At 37.3% G+C, this 25,266-nt stretch overlaps 1 protein-coding gene across 3 annotated transcripts in view; it reads right to left on the minus strand.

Moving 5' to 3' along the window:
- The window catches only part of THSD7A (thrombospondin type 1 domain containing 7A), a 443,308-nt gene that overhangs the window by 176,352 nt on the left and 241,690 nt on the right, over positions 1-25,266 (minus strand). For all 3 annotated transcript variants that reach the window (XM_045494930.1, XM_045494931.1, XM_045494929.1), the window contains 2 exons: positions 5,076-5,231; positions 3,608-3,820 (listed from right to left, as the gene is read on the minus strand). In XM_045494930.1, coding sequence (XP_045350886.1) covers positions 3,608-3,820; positions 5,076-5,231 — 369 coding nt within the window. The remainder of the gene's footprint in view (positions 1-3,607; positions 3,821-5,075; positions 5,232-25,266) is intronic.

A 25,266-nucleotide genomic window follows, 5' to 3' on the forward strand; every position in this document is an offset into this window, starting at 1 on the left:
TTATTACACTATATGTTAACTTGGAGGTAAATTTAAAAAAAAATTTTAAAAAGTGAAGACAAAAAAAAACCCAAAAAGACAATGGATCTTCCACTTTCAGCCTAACAGTCTTGTTCTTTTCTATCGCTAACCAACCAATCTGTTGTTGTACCAACCAAGACTACCAAAAGTACTCTCGCCACACCAAATTTATACCTTTAAATAAAACATGCAAATTTCACAAAACCTGAAATAGGGCAGATTTTGCTTTTTCTTAAAAGCCAAACAAACTCTAGGATTTCTCTCCCTTCCAACCCCAAATCTCACCATCAGACCTTTTGAATAGTTCCTGTATTTGTGCTGAGAGATTGGGAATTGCTTTTCTGATGATCTTTAAATTATGAGTGGTAATTTTTTTTCTATTACACATCAAGTGTTTATCTTTTTCTGTAAAATCTGTCTTCTGAGTTCTCATTCATCTCCCATTTCTGCTTACGCCCTCTGTCTGTTAGAGAATCTATGTAACATTCCTCCTGAGTGCTCTGAAAAACCCTCCCCAATTCTGCTCCTTGGAAGACAACTGGAAAGATGAACAATAATCAGCAGCAAACCCTAATGACTTTTGGAAGCCTGGACAAAGAATATTCCAGGGCAAAAAAATGGAGCCTTTCAATGCTTTGAGGTCATTAACAAAGTTGTGAAATTTGCAAGGAACGTGGGAGAAAAAAGGTCTTTTTATTATTTGCTAACATTCACAGGCTCTAACTCTTCATTTCCCTAGTTGAGCTTTAACTTAATTATAAAACAAAATCTATAGCTGCAGCCAGGCCTAGAGGTAGAGTCTGTACAACTAATCAACTTTAATTCCCTGGGTTCGATTTAATTACAAAACAACATTTGGTGCAGCTGCTAAACACTTACCAGGTGACCACATGATAATACTGGAGGAGTATTTACAAGTCTCCAGCTTTTGCTCTATTCTATCAGCACAATTAGGTTTCAGCAATATATAAATTTGAGCAGCCTGTAGGGCTTATAATAATAAAGAATTTTCTTGCACTAGTTGAGCCAGTTAAAATACTGAGTTGCACCATGACCAATTCATGTCAGCAAGTAAACTTGAATGATGAAACAGATGTCCTGATAAAGGACAGTAATAACAGATTGAATGTCAATAGTATGTTTTTTTTCTTAATTGATTTTTTTCGGGGAGACAGGAAAAGTGAAATCAGCATATGTATACTGTCAGCTACCAATGTGCTTTTTGGGTTATAATGTACATTACTTTTATTCAATATAACTAGACATACATAACTCATTCTTCTGCTTTTTTAGTGTTCCATAAGACAATTTAGGGGGTTAGTACTTGTGCTACAAAATAGTTTTTTACCTGACAAAATTAAAATTAATCACTGATATGTTTAAAATAGCCAGTTCCTCCAGTATATTTAAAATATACTGAATTCATACAAACATCCAGGAAGATCAATGCATTAAGTAAGATCTGATTTTTCATTTGATAATATTTAGACAGAAGTGCCATGCACAATTAACTTTTTATTTTAATGTTTTTGTCATCTCTGTTCACTCAAATACACCTTTTACAATGTGTGGGATCACAGTTCCTCCCAAGGTGTATAGGGGGATAAGAAAAATTATTTGAATTTAGGCAAAAAAATAAGCAGTATCAGTAAGGGAGTTACCAGTGATACTGAAATAAATATGACCCGTACTGTTTTTACAGCAACTCAGAAAGAAGATAATACAGATTGCCATCTAATCCAAATAAACATCTGAAGTTGTGGGTAAGTGCAACAGAACACGTTTCTTTTGCTTCTTCTCCCCATTAGATGTCAATCTTTTCTTTGCCTTTAGAGTGGAACTGGGTAAAAGCTAAAGAGAGGATGTATCATAGGTAATTATATCTATGAAAGGCAGAAAATCTAGAAAAAAGCAGAATACATAAGATGCATCATAAAATTTCTGCAGCAATAATCCCCTTCCTCTGCCTTCAACCTCAAGTGCTGGTTTGAATTTTACCTAAGGCTGTCCCACATGACTATGCTGGACCCTGGACAAAGACAACACTATGCGTTTCAAAGTCGAAAGGCTAATTTCTCAGTACCAGCAGTGTCTGTCAGTGTCTTACCCCAGAGAGTATCTTTCTCTACTGAACAGTGACTGAGTCACAGGAGGAAACAATTCTGCTTGCTGGAAGAAAATAGGATGGAAGGAATTATGATGCTTACCAGATGTTCCACTGCCCCTGAGGGGGTACCAGAATGTTTCCGCATGTGCTGTAAACAGCATAAACTGTCAGATCATGGGGCCCTGGGGCTTGGTGCTCATGCTGCTCTGATGTGCAGAGTCACAGCACTCGAGAGTTGGAGGGACCCTTAGAGACGATTTTAGTCAAAGGTTTTAAACTATGGCGCAAGGAGTTCTAGGTTTCCTCAGTGTGGCTCAGAGATTACTGAAGATTAAGGGGGTCTCCCCAGAACAGTAGCAGTGTTCATGGAGAGAATGCAAAAATCTTGTATTAGGATAACAACAAGACAGGATATTTTATCAAACAAAAAATCAGGTATGAAAGTCCACGGTAATTCCTGTACTTTGAGAAAGGAAACTTGTGGAAAATCACCATCCCAGTCACTCTATGACATTCCTAGAGGTGAGGTCCCCAGAAACCAGGGGTTGATTCCAGAAATCTAGGTTGCAAAAGGCCATGTGGTTCGGGAGTCTGGAAATTAAATTATTCCCCTAAGATGCAACATCAAGGCAGGAAATAAAGGCTTCTCGATTCAAGTCAACCAATTCTTATAATCCTTTATGTACATATCTATGGCGAATAAAAAAATACCACTTAGAAAAAGTTACCTTTCCAAGGTTTAAAAAAATTTTTTTAATGTTTATTTATTTGTTGAGAGAGAGACAGAGAGAGAGAGCGCGCATGAGCGAGCAAGCAGGAGCACACAGCAATCGAGCACGAGCAGGGGAGGGACAGAGAGGAAGAGGGAGCCACAGATCCTAAGCAGCCTCCAGGCTCTGAGCTATCAGCACACAGCCTGGCCTGGGCTGGAATTCACAAACCCTGATCAGGATCATGACCTGAGCCAAAGTCAGACGCTTAACCAGCGGAGCCACCCAGGTGCCCCTGTTTTTAAATGGCAATTTAATACTTTATTGCCTTGATGATGATATAATTCTTATTCTGTTACTGGCTTCCAAATTTAAAAAATACCGTGATTGTTCAAAGAACCTCCTCATTGCCACCATTAGAGAGACAGAGAGAGAGAGGGAGAGACAGACAGAGAGAGAGAGGGAGAGAGAGAGAGAGAGAGATTAACTGAGAGACTGAGAAAAAGGGGAGAAAGAAAAGACAAGGAAAGGAAAGGAAAAGAAGGAAGGAAGCAAGGAAGAAGGCTGGAAGGAAACAAAGAGGAGAAGGGAGAGAGAGAAGGGAAGATGGGAGGGAGGGGAAGAAACAAGGAAGAAACAGCTATTTCTGTGTTTGTAAATAGAGCCCAATATAATAAAGGGGTGTGAGATTTTAACATAAAGTAAGGCATAATCTCCAGGGTTAAAGAGACATTTGTAAAAGCAGGGTAGATACACCTGCCTGACTCACCGTCACTGTTGATGCACACAACCTCCTGAACCTGAGTGCCTGGGCCACACTCCTTTCCATTGTCTGGTTCACAGTCTCCGAGCCTCACTGCTTTCCATTCATAGCAGGATGGCTCTTCACAGGGAATGGCTTCCAGTAAATGAGGGCAGTTCCCAGTGCCCCCAGAGCCTCCAGTGGGCTCATTGGTAATCCGTCGCTTCCTCAGTTTGAAACCTGAATTGTTGGGGAAGGAAGATATTTATTGTTTCTGTCATGGTTGAATATTTCAGAAGGCTGAACGAAAACTTGAATGAAAGCTGGATGAGGGTAGAAGGTAGAAGTCAGATCTGCTTTAATCACTAGTGCTTCCTCAAACTCTAGCTTAATGTGAGCCCTTTAATCATTTATTAAATGAATAAATAAATTAACAGAAGGGCCAAAGAGGGAAAGCAAGTAAAGCCATGTAACTGTCATCTCCTTCATAGGACGGGAGAGAGGTAGAGAGGCAGAAGCAGAGAGAGACAGACAGACACAAAGATAGAGAAAACACACATACACATACACAGAATGAATTTGGTTTTTTGGAAAGTCTATAGTTATAAAATATTCAAAGAAACAATGAAATCTCAAGCTGTTTGGAAGTATTCATGACTAATGTGCTATTACTTTGAATTCTTCAACACTATTGCATAATTAAATTTAAAAAGATACCTCTGAGAAGTTGGATGGTTCCAGATAAATTGTCTCTTTGAGCCTTAGTTGATTTTAGATGCTCTGGAAATATGAACTAGTGATATAAAGCAACTGGGCTCTAAGGAGAAGTCTTCAGAATTGTGCCCTGTGCTTGAACAGTACCTAACTGTAGTCCTTCTGGACAGTGCATAACAAAATTAATGTCTGTTTATTGCCATGTAAACATATTAAAATCACTAGCAAAATTAATAAGTCTGTTTATTACTATGTGAACACATTAGAATCACTGGAAGACTGTCTTTGAAAGGAAATAAGAAAATGTTTTCCATTACTAGATCATGTGAAAATTACCCCATCGTGTCCGCCATATAAGAAACCACTGCATTTATTCTAATCCTCATAAATACGTGATTTGCCTCGTAAAAGCAATAGTTTTTTTTCTTTACCTTCAAAGTAATAAGGAGTTCTGTCTATTGAGAACTAGCTAAGGATCAGGCACTGAAGTAAGTGCTTTATGTTTATTATCCCATCAATTCTTTAAAGAAAACATGGGTAGCAGATATTACATCCCTTTTACAGATAAGTGGACAAAGATTTAGATAATTAACTTCAGTTTTAATGTTCTGGTACCAACACCAGAGTAGGTTTATTCATCTTTTTGCAATCAATACGCTTTAGCCATTCTGGAAAATATCACAAATGAATAATCACAAGTAACACAGAGGAGCATTTTAAAATAATTCACAGTTGACTCAACTGATAGGAGTTTTAAGCATGTCATGTTAATAGGACATACCTTTTTTGCCTTGCTGGTCATTACAGTTTTCGTAAGTACAAGGTCCCCAAGCTGACCAAGGTGACACCTCACATTCAATAGGACAGGGAATGTGACACAGCTGTGTAGTATTAGGAACAGGGCCAGTGCACGATTTCAAGTCCACTGGTTTTGAGGCTGTTTCGAGAAAAATACAGAGATCACTTAAGAATTAAACAAATTATTACGGTCAACAAAATGATTTTTCTATGTGCGTGTAAGGAGAAGGACAAGTGCCACCAAGACATTATTCCACTGCTTCTTAGCTACATCCTAGAAAAAAAGGAGAAGGAACGGGGGGGAAAGGCAGTATAGTGTGATCCACGGAAACTGGACTAGACATCTTGGAGACTGGTTGATCTCCAGCTTTACCACTTATTAGCCATGTGATTAATAATGTCAAGACTAACTTTCCTCATCAGTAAAATAATCCTTAAGGCTAACTGTATCCCTTAAATTGTATATTTAGATTCTAATTAAGTGGCATCTGCTTTAGAGGACTCAGGAAAGTGGGAGAGGGCCACTGACAATAATATATATGGAAAAAGCCTCCACCACATGGCTTCTGCTGGATCAGTCTCCTTTCCATTTTGGTCCACAGAGAGCTAACCGGTAGATATAATAAAGAGCTCATGAAACCAATGTGGTGTCTCCCTCCCCCTCCAGCCAGAGGACTCCCCAGATACTTCTCAGAACTTTTACAGTTTATATTATCTACCTATGTGATCCAAAACACAGAACTCTTAAGACAACTAATTTACAACTGACCATGTCTGTTCATAAGTTGACCAATGAACCCTATATATTTTTTGCTTACCCTTGCTTCTCTTCTGTTTTGATGCCTGGAGTTTGGCTATTTTGTATAGGACACATTTGACAGTTAATGTCAAGATGTGTCCATACTTCTGGTTAAAAATGACTAAGAAAGAAACATATTTGAAGCTATATGGACAGCAGAAGAAAATCAAGCTTAGCAGTATATAATATATAGCTGTAGTTGCTTTTGTGTTATAAATTTGAAGAAGTAAATGTCTTAGACATTCCCTTTAATAAAAGCTAGTTGCTGCTTATGTCTGATAATTTGGAATGCCAACCCTTTCACAAAGGACTGAAATAAGGGAGGTCTTAGACAATTCTTATTCTCTTTATGTGAAGAACTATCAAATTCCAATCACATGGGTTACATTTAGAAGCTCATAGAGAAATTAAGATATTGTAAGCTATATTATCCTAACTTTTAAATAAACATAAATATATTTGCTTGTAGTTTAAACTCTAAGGCTAACTGTAGGCATTGTACATTCCTCAACTTTCTGCAAGCACAAACACACATGATCATAAATGCTACCTGAAGGCCATTATAGTAACTCTTCTTTCTAAAATAGTTTTTCAGTTCTGAAAATTACTTATAGATTTTAATTCTTCTTTTTCCTCCTTGGAGTGCTCACCTCTCTCTCCTCCCTCCTCTCACTCCTCCTGGGCGCCACCCACTTCAGTGAAAATAAATGGTTGGGGTACTCCTAATTTGCTTAGTATGGAGCACAATGAACATTCTCACTGAAGTTGATCAGAACCATTGCTACTATGTATTGTAACATCAGCCAAAGCCAAAAATGATTACTTTTATTGCTTTCCAACAGTGAAAGTACCAGGCATGTTAATGACAGAAAATACAGAAATAAATGCTTCACTTCTTTGAACATAAAAAAAAAAAAAAAAAAAAAAAAAAAAAAAAACTTGACATCAATGATACATATTTCACATAAAATGAAAAAAAATTTAATACCCTCACAGGCATAAGACTTAATTTTATGTGTCAACTTGTCTGGAGAAAGGGATGCCCACAGAGCTGAAAAAACATTGTTTCTAGGTGTATCTGTGAGGATGTTTGTGGAAGAGATTAGCATTTGAATCAGTAGACCCAGTGAAGAAGACAGCCCTAACTGATGTGGGTGGAGCATTATTCAAACCATTGAAAGCCCAAGAGAACAAAAAGGTGGACAACGGTGAAATCACTTTCTTCCTTTCTCAGCTGTGGAATGCATCTTCCCCTGCTCTTGGACATCAGAGTTACTGGTTCCGGAAAATGAGGAATTATACCAGTGACCTCATTCCCATAATTGTGGGAGCCATTTCCTATAATAAATCTCCTCATATATCTATACATATATTTTATTGGTCTGTTTCTCTAGAGAACCTTGCCTAATACAAGGCTACAGTATGTACAAAAACTCCTGTAACTGCAAATTAACATAAGCAATTTCTTCAGGTCTGGAATCTTTCAGACTATCATTTAAATTAGCAATTGTGTATATAATTAACTGAAAAGACTCCATTTTTTTTTCTTTCAATTGACTAAAAGTAACTTTAGAATTTAGTGTTGTGATATTGTTTTGAAAATTATGGTTACTACTATGGAAACCAATTTGACAATAAACTTCATATATTAAAAAAAAGAAAATTATGGTTATTACAAAGGGAAGTCTACTTTTTTTTGCAAAGTCTTCCTTAACTATGCAATTGTGAGGACTATTAGGGCCTGAAGAAGTATATTTTATATATACGGTTGAACACTTTAGAAGGGAAACAGGTTTTATCAAGAAAACAGTATGAAACATTGTGTTTCTAATACCTGTTTTTTTTTTTTTTTTATTTTAGCTTTTGGTGTATTTTGAATGAATCAAAGAGAATAATCAGGAATAATAATGTTCTTGGGCTGTTAAAAGAGAAATGTTATGAATACAGGCTTGAGAAAATATTGCTTAAAGCAACATAGTCTTCAGATTTATTAAGCTAACCAAATCTATACTGAGATAGAGTTATTGAAAAATAACCTCAATTTTATAGATGCCTTTGTGAATATAAATATTTATACATATATCACACATATAGATGCTCACAGAGAAATTAAGATATTTTAAGCCTATATATATTTGTTGTGTATATGATTCGATTCCTTTGGTGATTTTCATCACAGGTTTTTTTTTTTTGTGGTAAGTAGAGTATATATTAATGTTAATCAGAGATAAGAGCTAAGCTCCCAAAACTGTAAGTCAATTCTATTTTTGCCCATGAATTATTTGGAATTAATGTGATTCAATAAATGAAGTAAAGGACAGACAGACCCAGGAGAATGTACTGAATTCTAGTTTAATCTGTGAGATATAATTCATATAGCTCTGTATTACATTAATTCAGTGTTTTCTGCTCATCCCATATTCTCAAATATTGAAATTTAAATTTCTTAGAATGGTTCAGTCATTACTCTTGTATAATTTTATCACTTAAAATATTGTTCATGCAGTGTAAGTTTCAAAGAAGCTTTATTAATTTAAAAAAAAAAAAAAAGTCTTATTGCTGAGGCACCTGGGTGGCTCAGTCGGTTAAGTATCCGACTTCAGCTCAGGTCATGATCTCGCACAGTTTGTGAGTTTAAATCCTGCGTCGGGCTCTGTGGTGACAGCTAAGAGCCTGGAGCTTGCTTTGGATTCTGTATCTCCCTCTCTCTCTGCCCCTCCCCTGCTCACACTCTGTCTGTCTGTCTCTCTCTCTCTCAAAAATAAACAAAAAAATTCTTTTTTATGTCTTATTGTTGATCTCTTGAAAATAAAGGAGACATTTTATTGTTTTCATATGATTTAAAGGCTATTCAATTATATGTACCTTGCATTCTTCAAGAGGTCATAAAAGAATGTCCAAACTTTTCTGGACTTAATAAAACAAAACAAAACAAAAAAAAACGAGACCAGTACATTTTTATAGGTCTGAAACATTTTTGTATTTTTATGTTTAGAGCATTACAATGGAAAAAATATTATAGGAAGTCAATTTAAGATACTTGTTTTCAGCAATGGGCCCAATGAAGCATTCTGAAGATACATCCACTGTATAACCCTTAAGAATAGCAAATATGACTTAAAATATTTTTTAAGTTTTATTTATTTATTTTGAGACAGAGAGCATGAGCAGGGGAGGGGCAAAGAGAAGGAGAGAGAGAATCCCAAGCAGGCTCCAGGCTAAGAGTGCAGAGCCAGACATGGGGCTTGAGCTCACGAACCATGAAATCATGACCTGAGCCAAAATCAAGAGTCAGATGCTTACCCTACTGAGCTACCAGCAAATATGATTTTTAAAACTAAATATTTCAGGGGCACCTGGGTGGCCCATTCGGTTGTGTCCAACTTTGATTCAGGTCATGATTTCACAGTTTGTGGGTTCGAGCCCTGCATTGGGCTCTGTGCTGAATGCTTGCTCAGAGCCTGTAGCCTGCTTCAGATTCTGTGTCTCCTCTTTCCGCCCTTCCTCCACTCATGCTCTGTCTCTCAAAAATTATAAATGTAAAAAAAATTTTTTTTCAGCTAAATATTTCATTCTGAGATAATTACAGATTCACATGACATTGTAACATCACAGAAAACCTATGTATCCTTTGCTAGTTACCACAATCGTCAGATATTACAAACCTACAGTATAATATCACAACCAGGATACTGACATCGATACAACCAGGAAAACCATGGAGAGATTCCAGTAACGCAGGTATAAGCCAGCCAAGGACTGCCTACGGTTCCTTTGTTTCTACTCTTAGGGAAAAAATATATTCAGTCTTTCACTACTAAGTACAATGTTGTCTATATGTTTTCTTTAAAACAATTTTTTTTAATGTAGATTTATTTTTGAAAGAGAGAAAGAGAGATAGAGTATGAGCAGGGGAGGAGCAGAGAGAGGGAGACAGAGAATCCGAAGGAGGCTCCAGGCTCTGAACAGTCAGCACAGAGCCCTAAGCGAAGGTTGAACTCATGAGCTGCGAGATCATGACCTGAAGTTGGATACTTAAATGACTGAGACAACCAGGAACTCCTTGGTTACAGGTTTTGTTTGGGTTTAAAAAAATTTTTTTTTACATTTATTTATTTTTGATAGAGAGAGACAGAGCACAAGCGGGGTAGGGGCAGAGAGAGGAGACAGAATCCGAAGCAGGCTCCAGGCTCTGAGCTGCCAGCACAGAGCCCGACGTGGGGCTCGAACTCACAAACCGCAAGATTATGCCCTGAGCCAAAGTTGGACGCTCAACTGAGCCACCCAGGAGCGCCGTTACATGTTTTTATAGATCCTTTTTATCAAAATGCGGGTGTTCCATTCTATTTGTACTTTCCTGAGAGTTATTAACAATGTCTGCTAAATTTTGTCAAATGTTTTTTCTCCGTTAATATTTGTGAGTGATTTTTTTTAGCCTGTTAATATGATGAATTACACCAATTCAGTTTTCAATAGTGAACCCACCTTACCTCTCTGAATAAACTGCACTTGGTTCTAGTCTTTATTTCTTATAATTTATTACTGGATTCAGTCTGCTAATAGTTTGTTAAGGATTTTTCTATCTATATTCATCGGGGATTTTGATCTGTAGTTATCTTCTTATTGTACTTTGACCCCTCTTTTTCTATTTTCTAGATAAATATAATCCATTTTATAATGAGCAAATTATGGTAGGTTGTGTTTTTCTCATTTTGAATTTTTGATCCCTTCTATTTAGTCTACACTGTCAAATTTATGTGTATAAAGTTGTGGTGTTTCCCTTGTTATTCTTTTGCTGGCTGTAAGGTTTATGGTGATATCCCCTGTTAAATTCCTAATGTTGATGATTTTTGTCTTTTCTTTTTATATTATCAACCTTGCTGGAAGCTTCCATTTTAATGGTCTGTTCAAAGAATCAGCTATTTGTTTCATTGATTTTTCTTTATTACTTTTGTTTGCAATTTCATTGATCTCTGTTCTTATTTTTATTCTTTCTTTCCTTCTGCTGGCTTTCAACTTTTTTTTCTTTTTCCTTGGTTTTTGAAGTCGGAGCTCAGATAATATTGATTTATGTCTTATCCTCTTTTCTAATGTAAGCATTTACTGTTATGAATTACTAGCTCAGCACTGCTTTAGCTGTATCACACAGATTTTGATATACTTTCATTTTCATTCAAAGTATTTTGATTTTTCCTGAGAATTCCTTTTCCACACATGGGTTAAGTGGGTCATTTATTTTCCAACTGTTTGAAGACTTTACTATTATCTTCCTGTGACAGAATTCTAATTTGATTCTAGTTGTGCTCAGAGAATACATTCTTGTATGATTTAAATGCTTTTAAATTTGTTGAGGTTTTATGACTCAGAATATGGTCTATCTTGATATGTATTCTGCAGACACCTGAAGATGTATTCTGTTCTATAGGATGGAGTCTTCTATAGATGTCCATTGGATTCTGTTGGAAGATGGTGTTATTCAGTTCTCCTAAATGCTTAATGATTTTCTGCCCAGTTTTCTATTAAGTATTGGGATTAGGATATTGTCATCCCTGATTTTAATTTTGAATTTGTGTATGTTTTATAGTTCTATCAGTTTTTTGTCACATATTTTATAGTATATTGTTTAGTGAATACACATTTAGTGTTTGTCTTCTTGGTGGATTGACCTTTTTATCATTATACAATGTCCTTCTCTATTATTTTTCTTTTTATGCCTAATTTATCTAATACTAATATAGCACTCCTGCTTTTCTTTGGATAATATTGTCATGATATATTAATTTCTATCTTTTAATATTTTTTCAGTATTTATTTTTCAATATATGAAAATTATTGTCAAATTGGTTTCCATACAACACCCAGTGCTTATCCCAAAAGGTGCCCTCCTCTATACCCATCACCCACCCTCCCCTCCCTCCCTCCCCCATCAACCCTCAGTTTGTTCTCAGTTTTTAACAGTCTCTTATGCTTTGGCTCTCTCCCACTCTAACCTCTTTTTTTTTTTTTTCCTTCCCCTCCCCCATGGGTTTCTGTTAAGTTTCTCAGGATCCACATAAGAGTAAAACCATATGGTATCTTTCTCTGTATGGCTTATTTCACTTAGCATCACACTCTCCAGTTCCATCCACGTTGCTACAAAGGGCCACATTTCATTCTTTCTCATTGCCACGTAGTACTCCATTGTGTATATAAACCACAATTTCTTTATCCATTCATCAGTTGATGGACATTTAGGCTGTTTCCATAATTTGGCTATTGTTGAGAGTGCTGCTATAAACATTGGGGTACAAGTGCCCCTATGCCTCAGTACTCCTGTATCCCTTGGGTAAATTCCTAGCAGTGCTATTGCTGGCTCATAGGGTAGGTCTATTTTCAATTTTTTGAGGAACCTCCACACTGTTCTCCAGAGTGGCTGCACCAGTTTGCATTCCCGCCAACAGTGCAAGAGGGTTCCCGTTTCTCCACATCCTCTCCAGCATCTGTAGTCTCCTGATTTGTTCATTTTGGCCACTCTGACTGGTGTGAGGTGATATCTGGGTGTGGTTTTGATTTGTATTTCCCTGATGAGGAGCGACGCTGAACATCTTTTCATGTGCCTGTTGGCCATCCAGATATCTTCTTTAGAGAAGTGTCTATTCATGTTTTCTGCCCATTTCTTCACTGGGTTATTTGTTTTTCGGGTGTGGAGTTTGGTGAGCTCTTTATAGATTTTGGATACTAGCCCTTTGTCCAATATGTCATTTACAAATATCTGTTCCCATTCCGTTGGTTGCCTTTTAGTTTTGTTGGTTGTTTCCTTTGCTGTGCAGATGCTTTTTATCTTCATAAAGTCCCAGCAGTTAATTTTTGCTTTTAATTCCCTTGCCTTTGGGGATGTGTCGAGTAAGAGATTGCTACGGCTGAGGTCAGAGAGGTCTTTTCCTGCTTTCTCCTCTAGGGTTTTAGTCGTTTCCTGTCTCACATTCAGGTCCTTTATCCATTTTGAGTTTATTTTTGTGAATGGTGTCAGAAAGTGGTCTAGTTTCAATCTTCTGCATGTTGCTGTCCAGTTCTCCCAGCACCATTTGTTAAAGAGACTGTCTTTTTTCCATTGGATGTTTTCTGCTTTGTCAAAGATTAGTTGGCCATACGTTTGTGGGTCTAGTTCTGGGGTTTCTATTCTATTCCATTGGTCTAAGTGTCTGTTTTTGTGCCAATACCATGCTGTCTTGATGATTACAGCTTTGTAGTAGAGGCTAAAGTCTGGGATCGTGATGCCTCCTGCTTTGGTCTTCTTCAAAATTACTTTGGCTATTTGGGGCCTTTTGTGGTTCCATATGAATTTTAGGATTGCTTGTTCTAGCTTCGAGAAGAATGCTGGTGCAATTTTGATGGGATTGCATTGAATGTGTAGATAGCTTTGGGTAGTATTGACATTTTGACAATATTTATTCTTCCAATTCATGAGCAGGGAATGTCTTTCCATTTCTTTAAATCTTCTTCAATTACCTTCATAAGCTTTCTATAGTTTTCAGCATACAGATCCTTTACATCTTTGGTTAGATTTATTCCTAGGTATTTTATGCTTCTTGGTGCAATTGTGAATGGGATCAGTTTCTTTATTTGTCTTTCTGTTGCTTCATTGTTAGTGTATAAGAATGCAACTGATTCCTGTACATTGATTTTGTATCCTGCAACTTTGCTAAACTCATGTATCAGTTCTAGCAGACTTTTGGTGGAGTCTATCGGATTTTCCATGTATAATATCATGTCATCTGCAAAAAGTGAAAGCTTAACTTCATCTTTGCCAATTTTGATGCCTTTGATTTCCTTTTGTTGTCTGATTGCTGACGCTAGAACTTCCAACACTATGTTAAACAACAGCGGTGAGAGTGGACATCCCTGTCATGTTCCTGATCTCAGGGAAAAAGCTCTCAGTTTTTCCCCATTGAGGATGATGTGAGCTGTGGGCTTTTCAGAAATGGCTTTTATGATCTTTAAGTATGTTCCTTCTATCCTGACTTTCTGAAGGGTTTTTTTTAGAAAGGGTGCTGAATTTTGTCAAAGGCCTTTTCTGAATTGATTGACAGGATCATATGGTTCTTATCTTTTCTTTTATTAATGTGATGGATCACGTTGATTGATTTGTGAATTCCTGCATCCCAGGAATGAATCCCACTTGACCATGGTGAAAAACGTCTTTTTATATGCTGTTGAATTTGATTTTCTAGTATATTAGTGAGAATTTTTGCATCCATATTCATCAGGGATATTGGCATGTAGTTCTCTTTTCTTACTGGGTCTCTGGTTTGGGAATCAAAGTAATACTGGCTTCATAGAATGAGTCTGGAAGTTTTCCTTCCCTTTCTATTTCTTGGAATAGCTTGAGAAGGATAGGTATTATCTCTGCTTTAAACGTCTGGTAGAACTCCCCTGGGAAGCCATCTGGTCCTGGACTCTTATTTGTTGGGAGATTTTTGATGACTGATTCAATTTCTTCACTGGTTATGGGTCTGTTCAAGCTTTCTATTTCCTCCTGATTGAGTTTTGGAAGAGTGTGGGTGTTTAGGAATTTGTCCATTTCTTCCAGGTTGTCCAATTTGTTGGCATATAATTTTTCATAGTATTCCCTGATAATTGCTTGTATCTCTGAGGGATTGGTTGTAATAATTCCATTTTCATTCATGATTTTATCTATTAGGATCATCTCCCTTTTCTTTTTGAGAAGCCTGGCTAGAGGTTTATCAATTTTGTTTATTTTTTCAAAAAACCAACTCTTGGTTTTGTTGATCTGCTCTACAGTTTTTTTTTTTTTTTTTTTTTTTTTTTTAGATTCTATATTGGTTATTTCTGCTCTGATCTTTATTATTTCTCTTCTTCTGCTGGGTTTAGGCTGTCTTTGCTGTTCTGCTTCTATTTCCTTTAGGCGTGCTGTTAGATTTTGTATTTGGGATTTTTCTTGTTTCTTGAGATAGGCCTGGATTGCAGTGTATTTTCCTCTCAGGACTGCCTTCGCTGCATCCCAAAGCGTGTGGATTGTTGTATTTTCATTTTCGTTTGTTTCCATATATTTTTTAATTTCTTCTCTAATTGCCTGGTTGACCCACTCATTCTTTAGCAGGGTGTTCTTTAACCTCCATGCTTTTAGAGGTTTTCCAGACATTTTCCTGTAGTTGATTTCAAGCTTCATAGCATTGTGGTCTGAAAGTATGCATGGTATGATTTCAATTCTTGTATACTTTTGAAGGGCTGTTTTGTGACCCAGTAAGTGATCTATCTTGGAGAATGTTCCATGTGCACTCGAGAAGAAAGTATATTCTGTTGCTTTGGGATGCAGAGTTCTAAATATACCTGTCAAGTCCATCTGATCCAATGTATCATTCAGGGCCCTTGTTTCTTTATTGACTGTGTGTCTAGATGATCTATCCATTTCTGTAAGTGGAGTGTTAAGGTCCCCTGCAATTACCACATTCTTACCAATAAGGTTGCTTATGTTTGTGAGTAATTGTTTTATATATTTGGGGGCTCCCGTATTTGGTGCCTAGACATTTATAATTGTTAGCTCTTTCTGATGGATAGACCCTGTGATTAGTATATAATGCCCTTCTTCATCTCTTGTTACAGCCTTTAATTTAAAGTCTAGTTTGTCTGATCTAAGTATGGCTACTCCAGCTTTCTTTTGACTTCCAGTGGCATGATAAATAGTTCTCCATCCCCTCACTCTCAATCTGAAGGTGTCCTCAGGTCTAAAATGAGTCTCTTGTAGACAGCAAATAGATGGGTCTTGTTTTTTTATCCATTCTGATACCCTGTGTCTTTTGGCTGGCGCATTTAGTCCATTTACATTCAGTGTTATTATAGAAAGATATGGGTTTAGAGTCATTGTGATGTCTGTAGGTTTCATGCTTGTAGCGATGTCTCTGGTACTTTGTCTCACAGGATTCCCCCTTAGGATCTCTTGTAGGGCTGGTTTAGTGGTGACGAATTCCTTCAGGTTTTGTTTGTTTGGGAAGACCTTTATCTCTCCTTCTATTCTAAATGACAGACTTGCTGGATAAAGGATTCTCAGCTGCATATTTTTTCTGTTCATCACATTGAAAATCTCCTGCCATTCCTTTCTGGCTTGCCAAGTTTCAGTAGAGAGATTGGTCACGAGTCTTATAGGTCTCCCTTTATATGTTAGAGCACGGTTATCCCTAGCTGCTTTCAAAATTTTCTCTTTATCCTTGTATTTTGCCAGTTTCACTATGATATGTCGTGCAGAAGATCGATTCAAGTGACGTCTGAAGGGAGTTCTCTGTGCCTCTTGGATTTCAATGCCCTTTTCCTTCCCCAGATCAGGGAAGTTCTCAGCTATGATTTCTTCAAGTACACCTTCAGCACCTTTCCCTCTCTCTTCCTCCTCTGGAATACCAATTATGCATAGATTATTTCTCTTTAGTGCATCACTTAGTTCTCTAATTTTCCCCCTCATACTCCTGGAGTTTTTTATCTCTTTTTCTCAACTTCTTCTTTTTCCATAATTTTATCTTCTAGTTCACCTATTCTCTCCTCTGCCTCTTCAATCCGAGCCGTGGTTGTCTCCATTTTATTTTGCAGCTCATTGATAGCATTTTTTAGTTCCTCCTGGCTGTTCCTTAGTCCCTTGATCTGTGTAGCAAGAGATTCTCTGCTGTCCTTTATAATGTTTTCAAGCCCAGCGATTAATTTTATGACTATTATTCTAAATTCACTTTCTGTTATATTGTTTAAATCGTTTTTGATCAGCTCATTAGCTGTCATTATTTCCTGGACGTTTTTTTTTTGAGGGGAATTCTTCCATTTTGTCATTTTGGATAGTCCCTGGAGTGGTACGGAATTGCGGGGCACTTCTCCTGTGCTGTCTTGAATAACTTGCATTGGTGGGCGGGGCGCAGTCAGACCTGATATCTGCCCCCAGCCCACCGCTGGGGCCACAGTCAGACTGGTGTGTGCCTTCTCTTCCCCTCTCCCAGGGGCTGGATTCACTGTGGGGTGGCATGGCCCGTCTGGGCTACTTCCACACTGCCAGGCTTGTGGTGCTGGGGATCTGGCATATTAGCTGGGGTGGATCAGCAAGGTGCACAGGGTTGGGAGGGGCAGGCTCAGCTCGCTTTTCCTTTGGAGATCCACTTCGGGAGGGGCCCTGCAGCACCAGGAGGGAGTCAGACCCACCAGAGCGATGGATCCGCAGAAGCACAGCATTGGGTGTTTGCGTGGTGCAAGCAAGTTCCCTGGCAGGAACTGTTTCCCTTTGGGATTTTGGCTGGGGGATGGGCGAGGGAGATGGTGCTGGCGAGCGTCTTTGTTCCCCGCCAAGCTGAGCTCTGTCGTCAGGGGCTCAACAGCTCTCCCTCCCGTTGTCTTCCGGCCCTCCTGTTCTCTGAGCAGAGCTGTTAGCTTATAACCTTCCAGATGTCAAGTCCCGCTTGCTGTCAGAACACACTCCGTCCGTCCCCTCTGCTTTTGCAAGCCAGACTCCGGGGCTCTGTTTGGCCAGTGGGCCGCCCCTCCGCCCTGGCTCACTCCCACCAGTCCGTGTAGCGTGCACCACCTCTCCGCCCTTCCTACCCTCTTCCGTGGGCCTCTCATCTGCGCTTGGCTCCGTAGACTCCATTCTGCTAGTCTTCTGGCGGTTTTCTGGGTTATTTAGGCAGGTGTAGGTGGAATCTAAGTGATCAGCAGGACGCGCGGTGAGTCCAGCGTCCTCCTATGCCCCCATCTTCCCCAGGTCTCTCTATCTTTTAATTTTAATCTGGGTATACTGTTAGAGTTGAGGTGCGTTTCTTGCAGAACATGTATAGTTGGGTCATATTTTTTAATCCACTCTACCAACTGGTATCTTTTTTCCCATTACACATTATTTTTTTTTTTCTAGACACAGAATAATTTCAATCTTTATATTGCATTAGAAGCAATTTATAATATAGCAAATTGTAACAATTATATTGCATTAGAGCAGGGATTTGTTAAAGAATTTTAAAAATGTACCCACTGGTATTTCTAGATTCCTGGCTTCCTTCACTCCAAGTCTGAGATATGAGAGGCAGAAAGTATCACCTTGCTGCGTCTTGGGTCTTAAGATTTCTAGCTTGTCTGCCCTTTCCCCTCCAACTTTCAGAGTTGTCTTATGGTTTGTTTACTATGTATTATTAGGAAAAAATGGCATTTCCTCTACTTTCCCAGAAGCAGAAGCCTATATGTTATTTAAAAATAAAACCTTTCAATTTTACAACTGGGATCACAAGAAAGGAAAATCTCAAAAGATTCTCCAAATCCATAGCATGAACTCAACATGGTACTAGAGTCCTAAAGCTGGGGTCTCCTGTGGGGCATTACTGATCCCAGGTCACATAACTTTTGGTTTAATGGCCTTGTAGGAGGACTAGAATTGCATATCTACAGTTCTTTAATTACCAGGACAAAAGGAGACATTTTTAGACAGAAATGAAAATGTAACTATTATAGACCATCATTAAAGAAATTTCCAAAGGACTTATTTCTCATAAAAAGGAACATGAATACAGAAATAGGGTCTAAGATGCCAGATGGAATGGCAATCAAAGAAAATATTACATGTGAGTAAAAGTAAATGTTGAATGTAAAAACATAATTATAATGATTAAATAGGGGAATGTAGTAGAATAATGGTCCCCCAAAGATTCAATGCCTTAGTCTTTGGAATTCGTGAATATAATTATCCTGATGGGAAAAAAGGACTTCATAGATATGATTCAGGTTTCAAACCTTGGGATGAGGAAATGATTCTGGATTATCCAGGCAGGCCCAATCTAGCCACAGGAGTCCTTAAAAGCAGAGACCCTTTCCCAAATGGGTCAGAAAGATGAGATGGAAGAAAGAGAAGAAATTCAAATGAAGGGAGGTACCTGAGTTGCCACTGATGACTCTGAAGGGAGTGGGGAAGAGCCAAGGGATATGAGTGGCCTCTAGAAGAACAGTTCCCAGATGGACAACCAGCAAGGAAATGGAGAATTTGGTATTCCAACGGCATGGAACAAAATTCTGCCAACAACCCAAGATGAAGAAGGAAAAAGATCCTCCCCTAAAGCACCTAGAAAGAAATGTATCTCCCGTAAGCCCTGGAACTTTGGCTTGGAGAGACCCATGCAAGACTTGCGATCTACAGAACTTTACGATAAGGTGTTAGGTTTGTGGTAATCTATTATGGTAGCAATACAAAACTAATAAAGAGAGTTATAAGGCACAAGACAGAACTAAAATACAAGGCTACATAACATGTAGGTTGGTGTAGCCTTTAGAAAGGTAAATACATTATATAGACTGTATTCATTTGAGTCTGTACCTTGATATTTTAAAGTAATCTCTTTATAGAAATAGGATAAGGATGTATAATTTCCAAACCTAGGGAAACAATGTAATAACAAGAAAAGTATTGCAATAAATTCAAAAGAAGCCAAGAAAGGAAAAACAAAACCAGTCACAGAAAAAGAGGAACAGAGTAAGATGGAGGAAATGAATGCAAAAGACTAAAATTTTAACCAGTAAAAGCCAAAGACTATCAGACTGAACAGAAAAGTTAAATCTGAAATGACATTTATATCCACTAGTTTGTCAAAAATTTCAAAGTCTGACAATATCAAATGCTGGAGGAGATGTAAAGCAGCCAGAATAGTTAAACACTGCTGGAAGAAATCTAAGTTATTTAACCATTTTAGAAAATAACTTGGAAATTTTAACTATGGCTGAAGATGAGCATACTACTAGTTATATACGCTGGAAAATATCATGCATTTATCTGAATAAATATTGATAAGAATTATCATTGAAACACTCTTTATAATTGCAAATATTTATTATTGCAGAAATAACTCAGGTGTCCACCAAGGGAATGAACAGTAAATTAGGCTTGCCCACACTACATAACACTATACAGAAGTGGAAACAAATGAACTAGAACACAATCATCAATATGATTTAACAAATATATCAAAAAAGTGAAGAAAGAAAGTTCAAGAATATATACTAAATGATACCATCCGTATAAAATTTAAAAAAAACAAGCAATATCATCATGTGTTGAGATAAATACATAAGTCTGGGAAATAGGAGAAAAACCACTATGGTCCATCTGGTACTTTCAGGCGGGTCTTTATTTTTTTTGGAGCTAGCCTGGCACTCAGAGCTATGCCATGGTGTTCTCTTGGACATAAAGAATTTCACACAGCATCAACTTATGTGGTCATTCCAGACTATGATGGAGTAAGACAAAAAATAAGACTACTTAATTTGTCTAAGTAAAAACAAGGTCACTATGATAACCATAAAAAATATCAAACATTCCCTTCTCTGAGCTAGTATGAGTGAGTTCTGCCTTTTATTTAAAGTCAGTTATAGGGGCGCCTGGGTGGCGCAGTCGGTTAAGCGTCCGACTTTAGCTAGGTCACGATCTCGCGGTCCGTGAGTTCGAGCCCCGCCTCAGGCTCTGGGCTGATGGCTCAGAGCTTGGAGCCTGTTTCCCATTCTGTGTCTCCCTCTCTCTCTGCCCCTCCCCCGTTCATGCTCTGTCTCTCTCTGTCCCAAAAATAAAAAAAATAAACGTTGAAAAAAAAAAAAAGTCAGTTATAGCTTTAGCCTCCCTCCCGATTTTCCTCTTTCCAAATAACATTTATCAAGATAACCTGTCACAGAATTATCCTTGCTTGCTTATAGCATTTAATCCAGAGCAAAGTTCGCTTATTTAATTCTCTTAAAAATCACTTAACTATGGAGAACAAACAGAAGGTTAGTTACTTTAAGGGTTGTGGGAGGGGGGATGAGCTAAATGGGTAAGGGGCATTAAGGAATCTATCCTGAAATCATTGTTGCACTATATGCTAACTAATTTGGATGTAAATGAAAAAAAAAGAAAAAAGAAAAAGAAAAAAAATCACTTAAGTGACCTAAATCCTATAATAACTGCTTTCTGACACTCTTACTGAGATGCCTGTGGTATGGGTTCTTTATCGCTCAGGGAGTAACAAATCCAACTTGTTCAAATACAGGTGTGTCCCTGGTAGTCTACGGCTAAAGAGTGTAGACAAGGCAGTACATACAGAAAAACAAAGAACATTAAACATAAAATTAGAATAGGAGCTCTAGTTGTGGATAGAATGGGATGTATTTATTTAATAACAAATGCTTACTGGTTTTTACATGTGCTAAGCCATGAACTTAAAAAGTCTTAATAAGTACTTAACAAAGACTAACTTCTTTAATTCTTACAAAACTCTATGGGAGTATTTCCATTATCCCCATGTGGGGGAAGGAATAATTATCCCCTAAATGGGGAAACTAAGTATGGAGAGGAGAGGTTAAGGAACTTTCCCCAAAGTCACTAAGTTAGGAAATTGTAGATTTTGTATTTATATCCAGGAAGTTGGGCCCCTTCGGTGTGTATCTCAAACTACTACTCCCTGTCATCTTGGAAGGATACAGGAGGGAGTTTTGATTATATATATCTATATAAATACAGACACACACGTGCTAATATATTTGAAACAGACTGGAATGAATTAGAAGTATAGTTAATGGAGATTGTGAAATAGTGTGTGTCATTTTAACATGATAATATAATAAAGTTACCAAAGTAATACAGCATCAACTCTGGTAGCCTAGCAGTGAAAATTATTCTGACTTATGTGTGTCAGTTGGGAATAAAAACTAAATTTCTATCAAGAACATGCTGTCCAATTAAATTACTATTAAAATGAAATGTTCTGCATTTATACTGATAACAAGAACAGATACTTCTACTGAATGTACCAAATTAATTTTTTAATCCTCACAGCAATATCATGACATAGGTACAATTTTAATCTCAAAATTCTAAGATGAGGAAACTGAGGAACAGATTAAGTACTTTGCCTGAGATCACACAGCTAGTTAATGGCATTTGACATTTGATTTCAGAGGCTGTGCTCTTATCCTCTCTGCTATACTATGACATGGCAATTACTAGAAGCCATGTTCTCCCCCCATTTCTTACCTCAACTTCCAGAAGTCTAATATGAAGGGTGCCTTGAATAGAAAATGCAGTGAGTTCTTAAACTGCCTATTTTGTTATTGTTGTGAGGGGTAACTGAAGGAATTGGGAATATTGGTAATACTCATCTAGAAAATGAATCCTCAGTATTTTAATAAGAAACAGTTTAGACTGTCATCCATTTTTAACAGTGAATTTTTTTTAACTGAATAATTTTTGTTCTAATGCCAAAATATATGCCACATGTGTGTTTTTAACTGTTTTTCACCATGGAAATACGTAATTGGATTCTCAAAATATTTTAAATCAGAGATCTCATACTCAGTCTACTTAAGACCTATTTGTAAAATAATATGCCTTTTATGTAGTCATTCAAAAGATATATTAGAGTTCAAAGGTTGAAAAAACATGCAATAGTTTAATAATTCATTCATTCATGTAGGAAAACAGCGGAGCATTTTAGGCATTCAAAATCTCCTGATGTTGCATTTATTGCCCATTGTCTTCCCTGAAAACCCACCTTTTTCTTGAAATAGCATTGCTTCTTTGAACAACCTTATTTGAGTGCTAGTTCACAATTACAAAAAATTCTCTTGGATTTAAGTCTTAATTTCTGTATAGGAACTGACAAGAGATTCCGAAGACTTAAAAATAAAATCAGTTACAAGAAGCTTTCCTTTTCGTTGTTATTCTGTTGTTCAGTCAGTTAAAATAAGTAGTAAATGCCTTCTCTGTGTATCGCCCTACCACTGTGTTAGGAACCACATACCAAAGGGTGCTGTAGGGCCAACAACAGTGTCAACAGTGATTTTTTAAATTTTTCTTAAGTATTATAAATGTGTTGTAGTAATTTAAGGTATATTTAACCAAAGCAATTTTAGTTCCAAGAAGGTTGATTGAACCCACCTCCCTCTCACCTACAAGCACTATACTCTCAAGAACTGATGTCAAACAAATAAAGCAAGCTTCTATTTTGAAAATTAATCAAGTTCTACATGTAACAGTGATTATGCTTAAAGTTTTTTGAAGATATTCTTGTATATTATTCACAGACATTTCTTTTATCTTTTTCAGACTGATGTATTTATGGGGACATAAAATCCATCCATTTCTTTTTAATAATATAGGGGACTGTTTTTAAGATAATATACTTATTCTTTGATCAATTTTGAAACTATATTTAAAACAATGGTTGACAATTATCTCTCAGCATTTAATGTGCTTCAGAGCTCACTGCCAGTCCTTTCTGGCTATGATTAACTCAGATGGGCTATTGTTTTTGATAAATCTTTTCTTATGTTAAACCAAGACATTACAAAGATCTTCCTTGATGTACCCTGTTATGTTCTCAATAAATCCAACGTAAGTTGAAAATACCAATAAGCCAAGAAAGCATTTAATACAACTAACCTATCAAACATCATAGCTTACTCAGCCTAGCCTACCTGAAACATGCTTAGAACATTTACATTAGCCTACAGTTTATTTTATAATAAAGTGTTGAATATCTCATTTTACTGAATACTAAAAGTGAAAAACAGAATGGCTGTAGGTGTGTTGGCTGTTGACCTTGATGATCATGTGGCTGACTGGGAGCTGCAGCTTGCTGCTACTGCCTAGCATCATGAGAGAATATCATAGCACATACTGCTATCCGTGAAAAAAAATAAAAATTCTAAATTCCAAGTCCATTTTCTACTGAGTATATATCACTTCGCAGCACCATAGAGCTGAAAAATCCTAGGTTGAACCATACTGAGTCAAGGACCATCTGTACAGTTTTATAAAGCTAACGTGATAGTTCTTGAGATCATTTTCTGCATCATAATTAATTCTACAGTAACCAACAGACTCATCACCTCTCCTGTGCAATTCATAAATGGATAGCTTGCTTCTTCTTTGTGCTTGTGTCTGCTGCTTGGATAGTCTCTTGAATTATGTTTAGATCACAAATCACAATATTTGACTGAGGTCATAAAGCATTAAATTTTTTTTCTTACATTAGACTATTTCAGAGGTCCCTGTATTTGGAACTGTAGTACTTTTACAGAGGCCTCTTGACTTTTTCTGTTTGGTTATTATTGGGGAGGTAAAGAAGGTCTAGGCTTGCTCCATTTTGGTTTCTAGTCAAGGGGAAGTTACAGGGGGTTCATTTCATAAATTTAGATGAGGTTCTTCCAAAATATTCCAATGAAAGGTATTTAGGTCCTGATTAAAAATAAGAGGAGAGTATCTCTCTTTCTTGTTTCTCAGTTGAATATTCTGATTTTATCTTGTCAATTATGGGTGTTGAGGAGACTGATGGTGGGGAAGGAGCTAGCACATGAACACTAGCTGTGCTGTAAAAGGTATGGACAGACTTCTCAGAAACCACTTTCTCTGTAAAGAGCTCAACACACACTGCAGCTGGTTTGCTCTCCAATGCCACCTGTTAGCAGAGTCAGGAGGGCACTGAGTGATGGACCTATTACTGCTCTTGTCTCCAGCCTTTGCTCTGCTGGGTTGGGGTCAGCGTCTCCGCCTACCTTTTTCAGAGACTCCACTCATTGACATAGGGGTTGTTCCTTTGCCTTGAGGCCCCTGTTCCTCCAATCTTCTATTGATATCATCTTAGCAAATACAAACTCCTTTAAGGATTTAGCTTCTAGATGGGCTCTCTCCTTGTTTCCAGAGCTGATGCCATTTTTCTCTATTTGTATGTTCCATTGGTCATTTTAGGGACTTAGAAAAAGAGGTCCACATGCCTATGCTCACAATGCCATATTTCCTGGAAAAAAAACTACTGTCATGTCTTGACTCCAATAAAACAGAACAGTGCTATCGTTTTAAGTATTTATAGGAACAAACATATGTCACCTAATTTCTCTGAGTGACCCTGATTCATATAAGATAAGAATATTTAAAAATACATGAGATTGTTCAAAATATGCATCTTCATAGCAGTGCCAATCATGTTAAGATTTAAATTTCACAAACTGTATCAACAGCTTGACAAAGACCTCACTCTCCTACTACAAAGATGTACCATCTGCTCCAACATTGCAAATATGCAGTCAGGTTCCCCTCCCCTTTTTAAAACAGGACATGTTGTAGCACTGTCTATGTAAAACTCACACTGAAATCTCCCAACAAAACGTTATTGTTGACTTAAATCCCCACTTACAATGTCCTTAACTTGGAAAGTAACATTAATGGATAGTATAAATTAAAAGAAGCAGTTTGGTACTTGTATGTTATCAAAATACAATGACAGAGAATCTTAGCAGTTAGAATTTCAAAGAATTGCAACATTTGTTTCAAAGCGAGTAATGAAAAAGAATTGAAATATCCAATCATATAAGGTCTGTAACCAGCTCCACATATTTGCTATAAATA

The sequence above is a fragment of the Leopardus geoffroyi genome, chromosome A2 (genome assembly GCF_018350155.1).
Source record: "Leopardus geoffroyi isolate Oge1 chromosome A2, O.geoffroyi_Oge1_pat1.0, whole genome shotgun sequence".
Lineage (NCBI taxonomy): Eukaryota > Metazoa > Chordata > Mammalia > Carnivora > Felidae > Leopardus > Leopardus geoffroyi.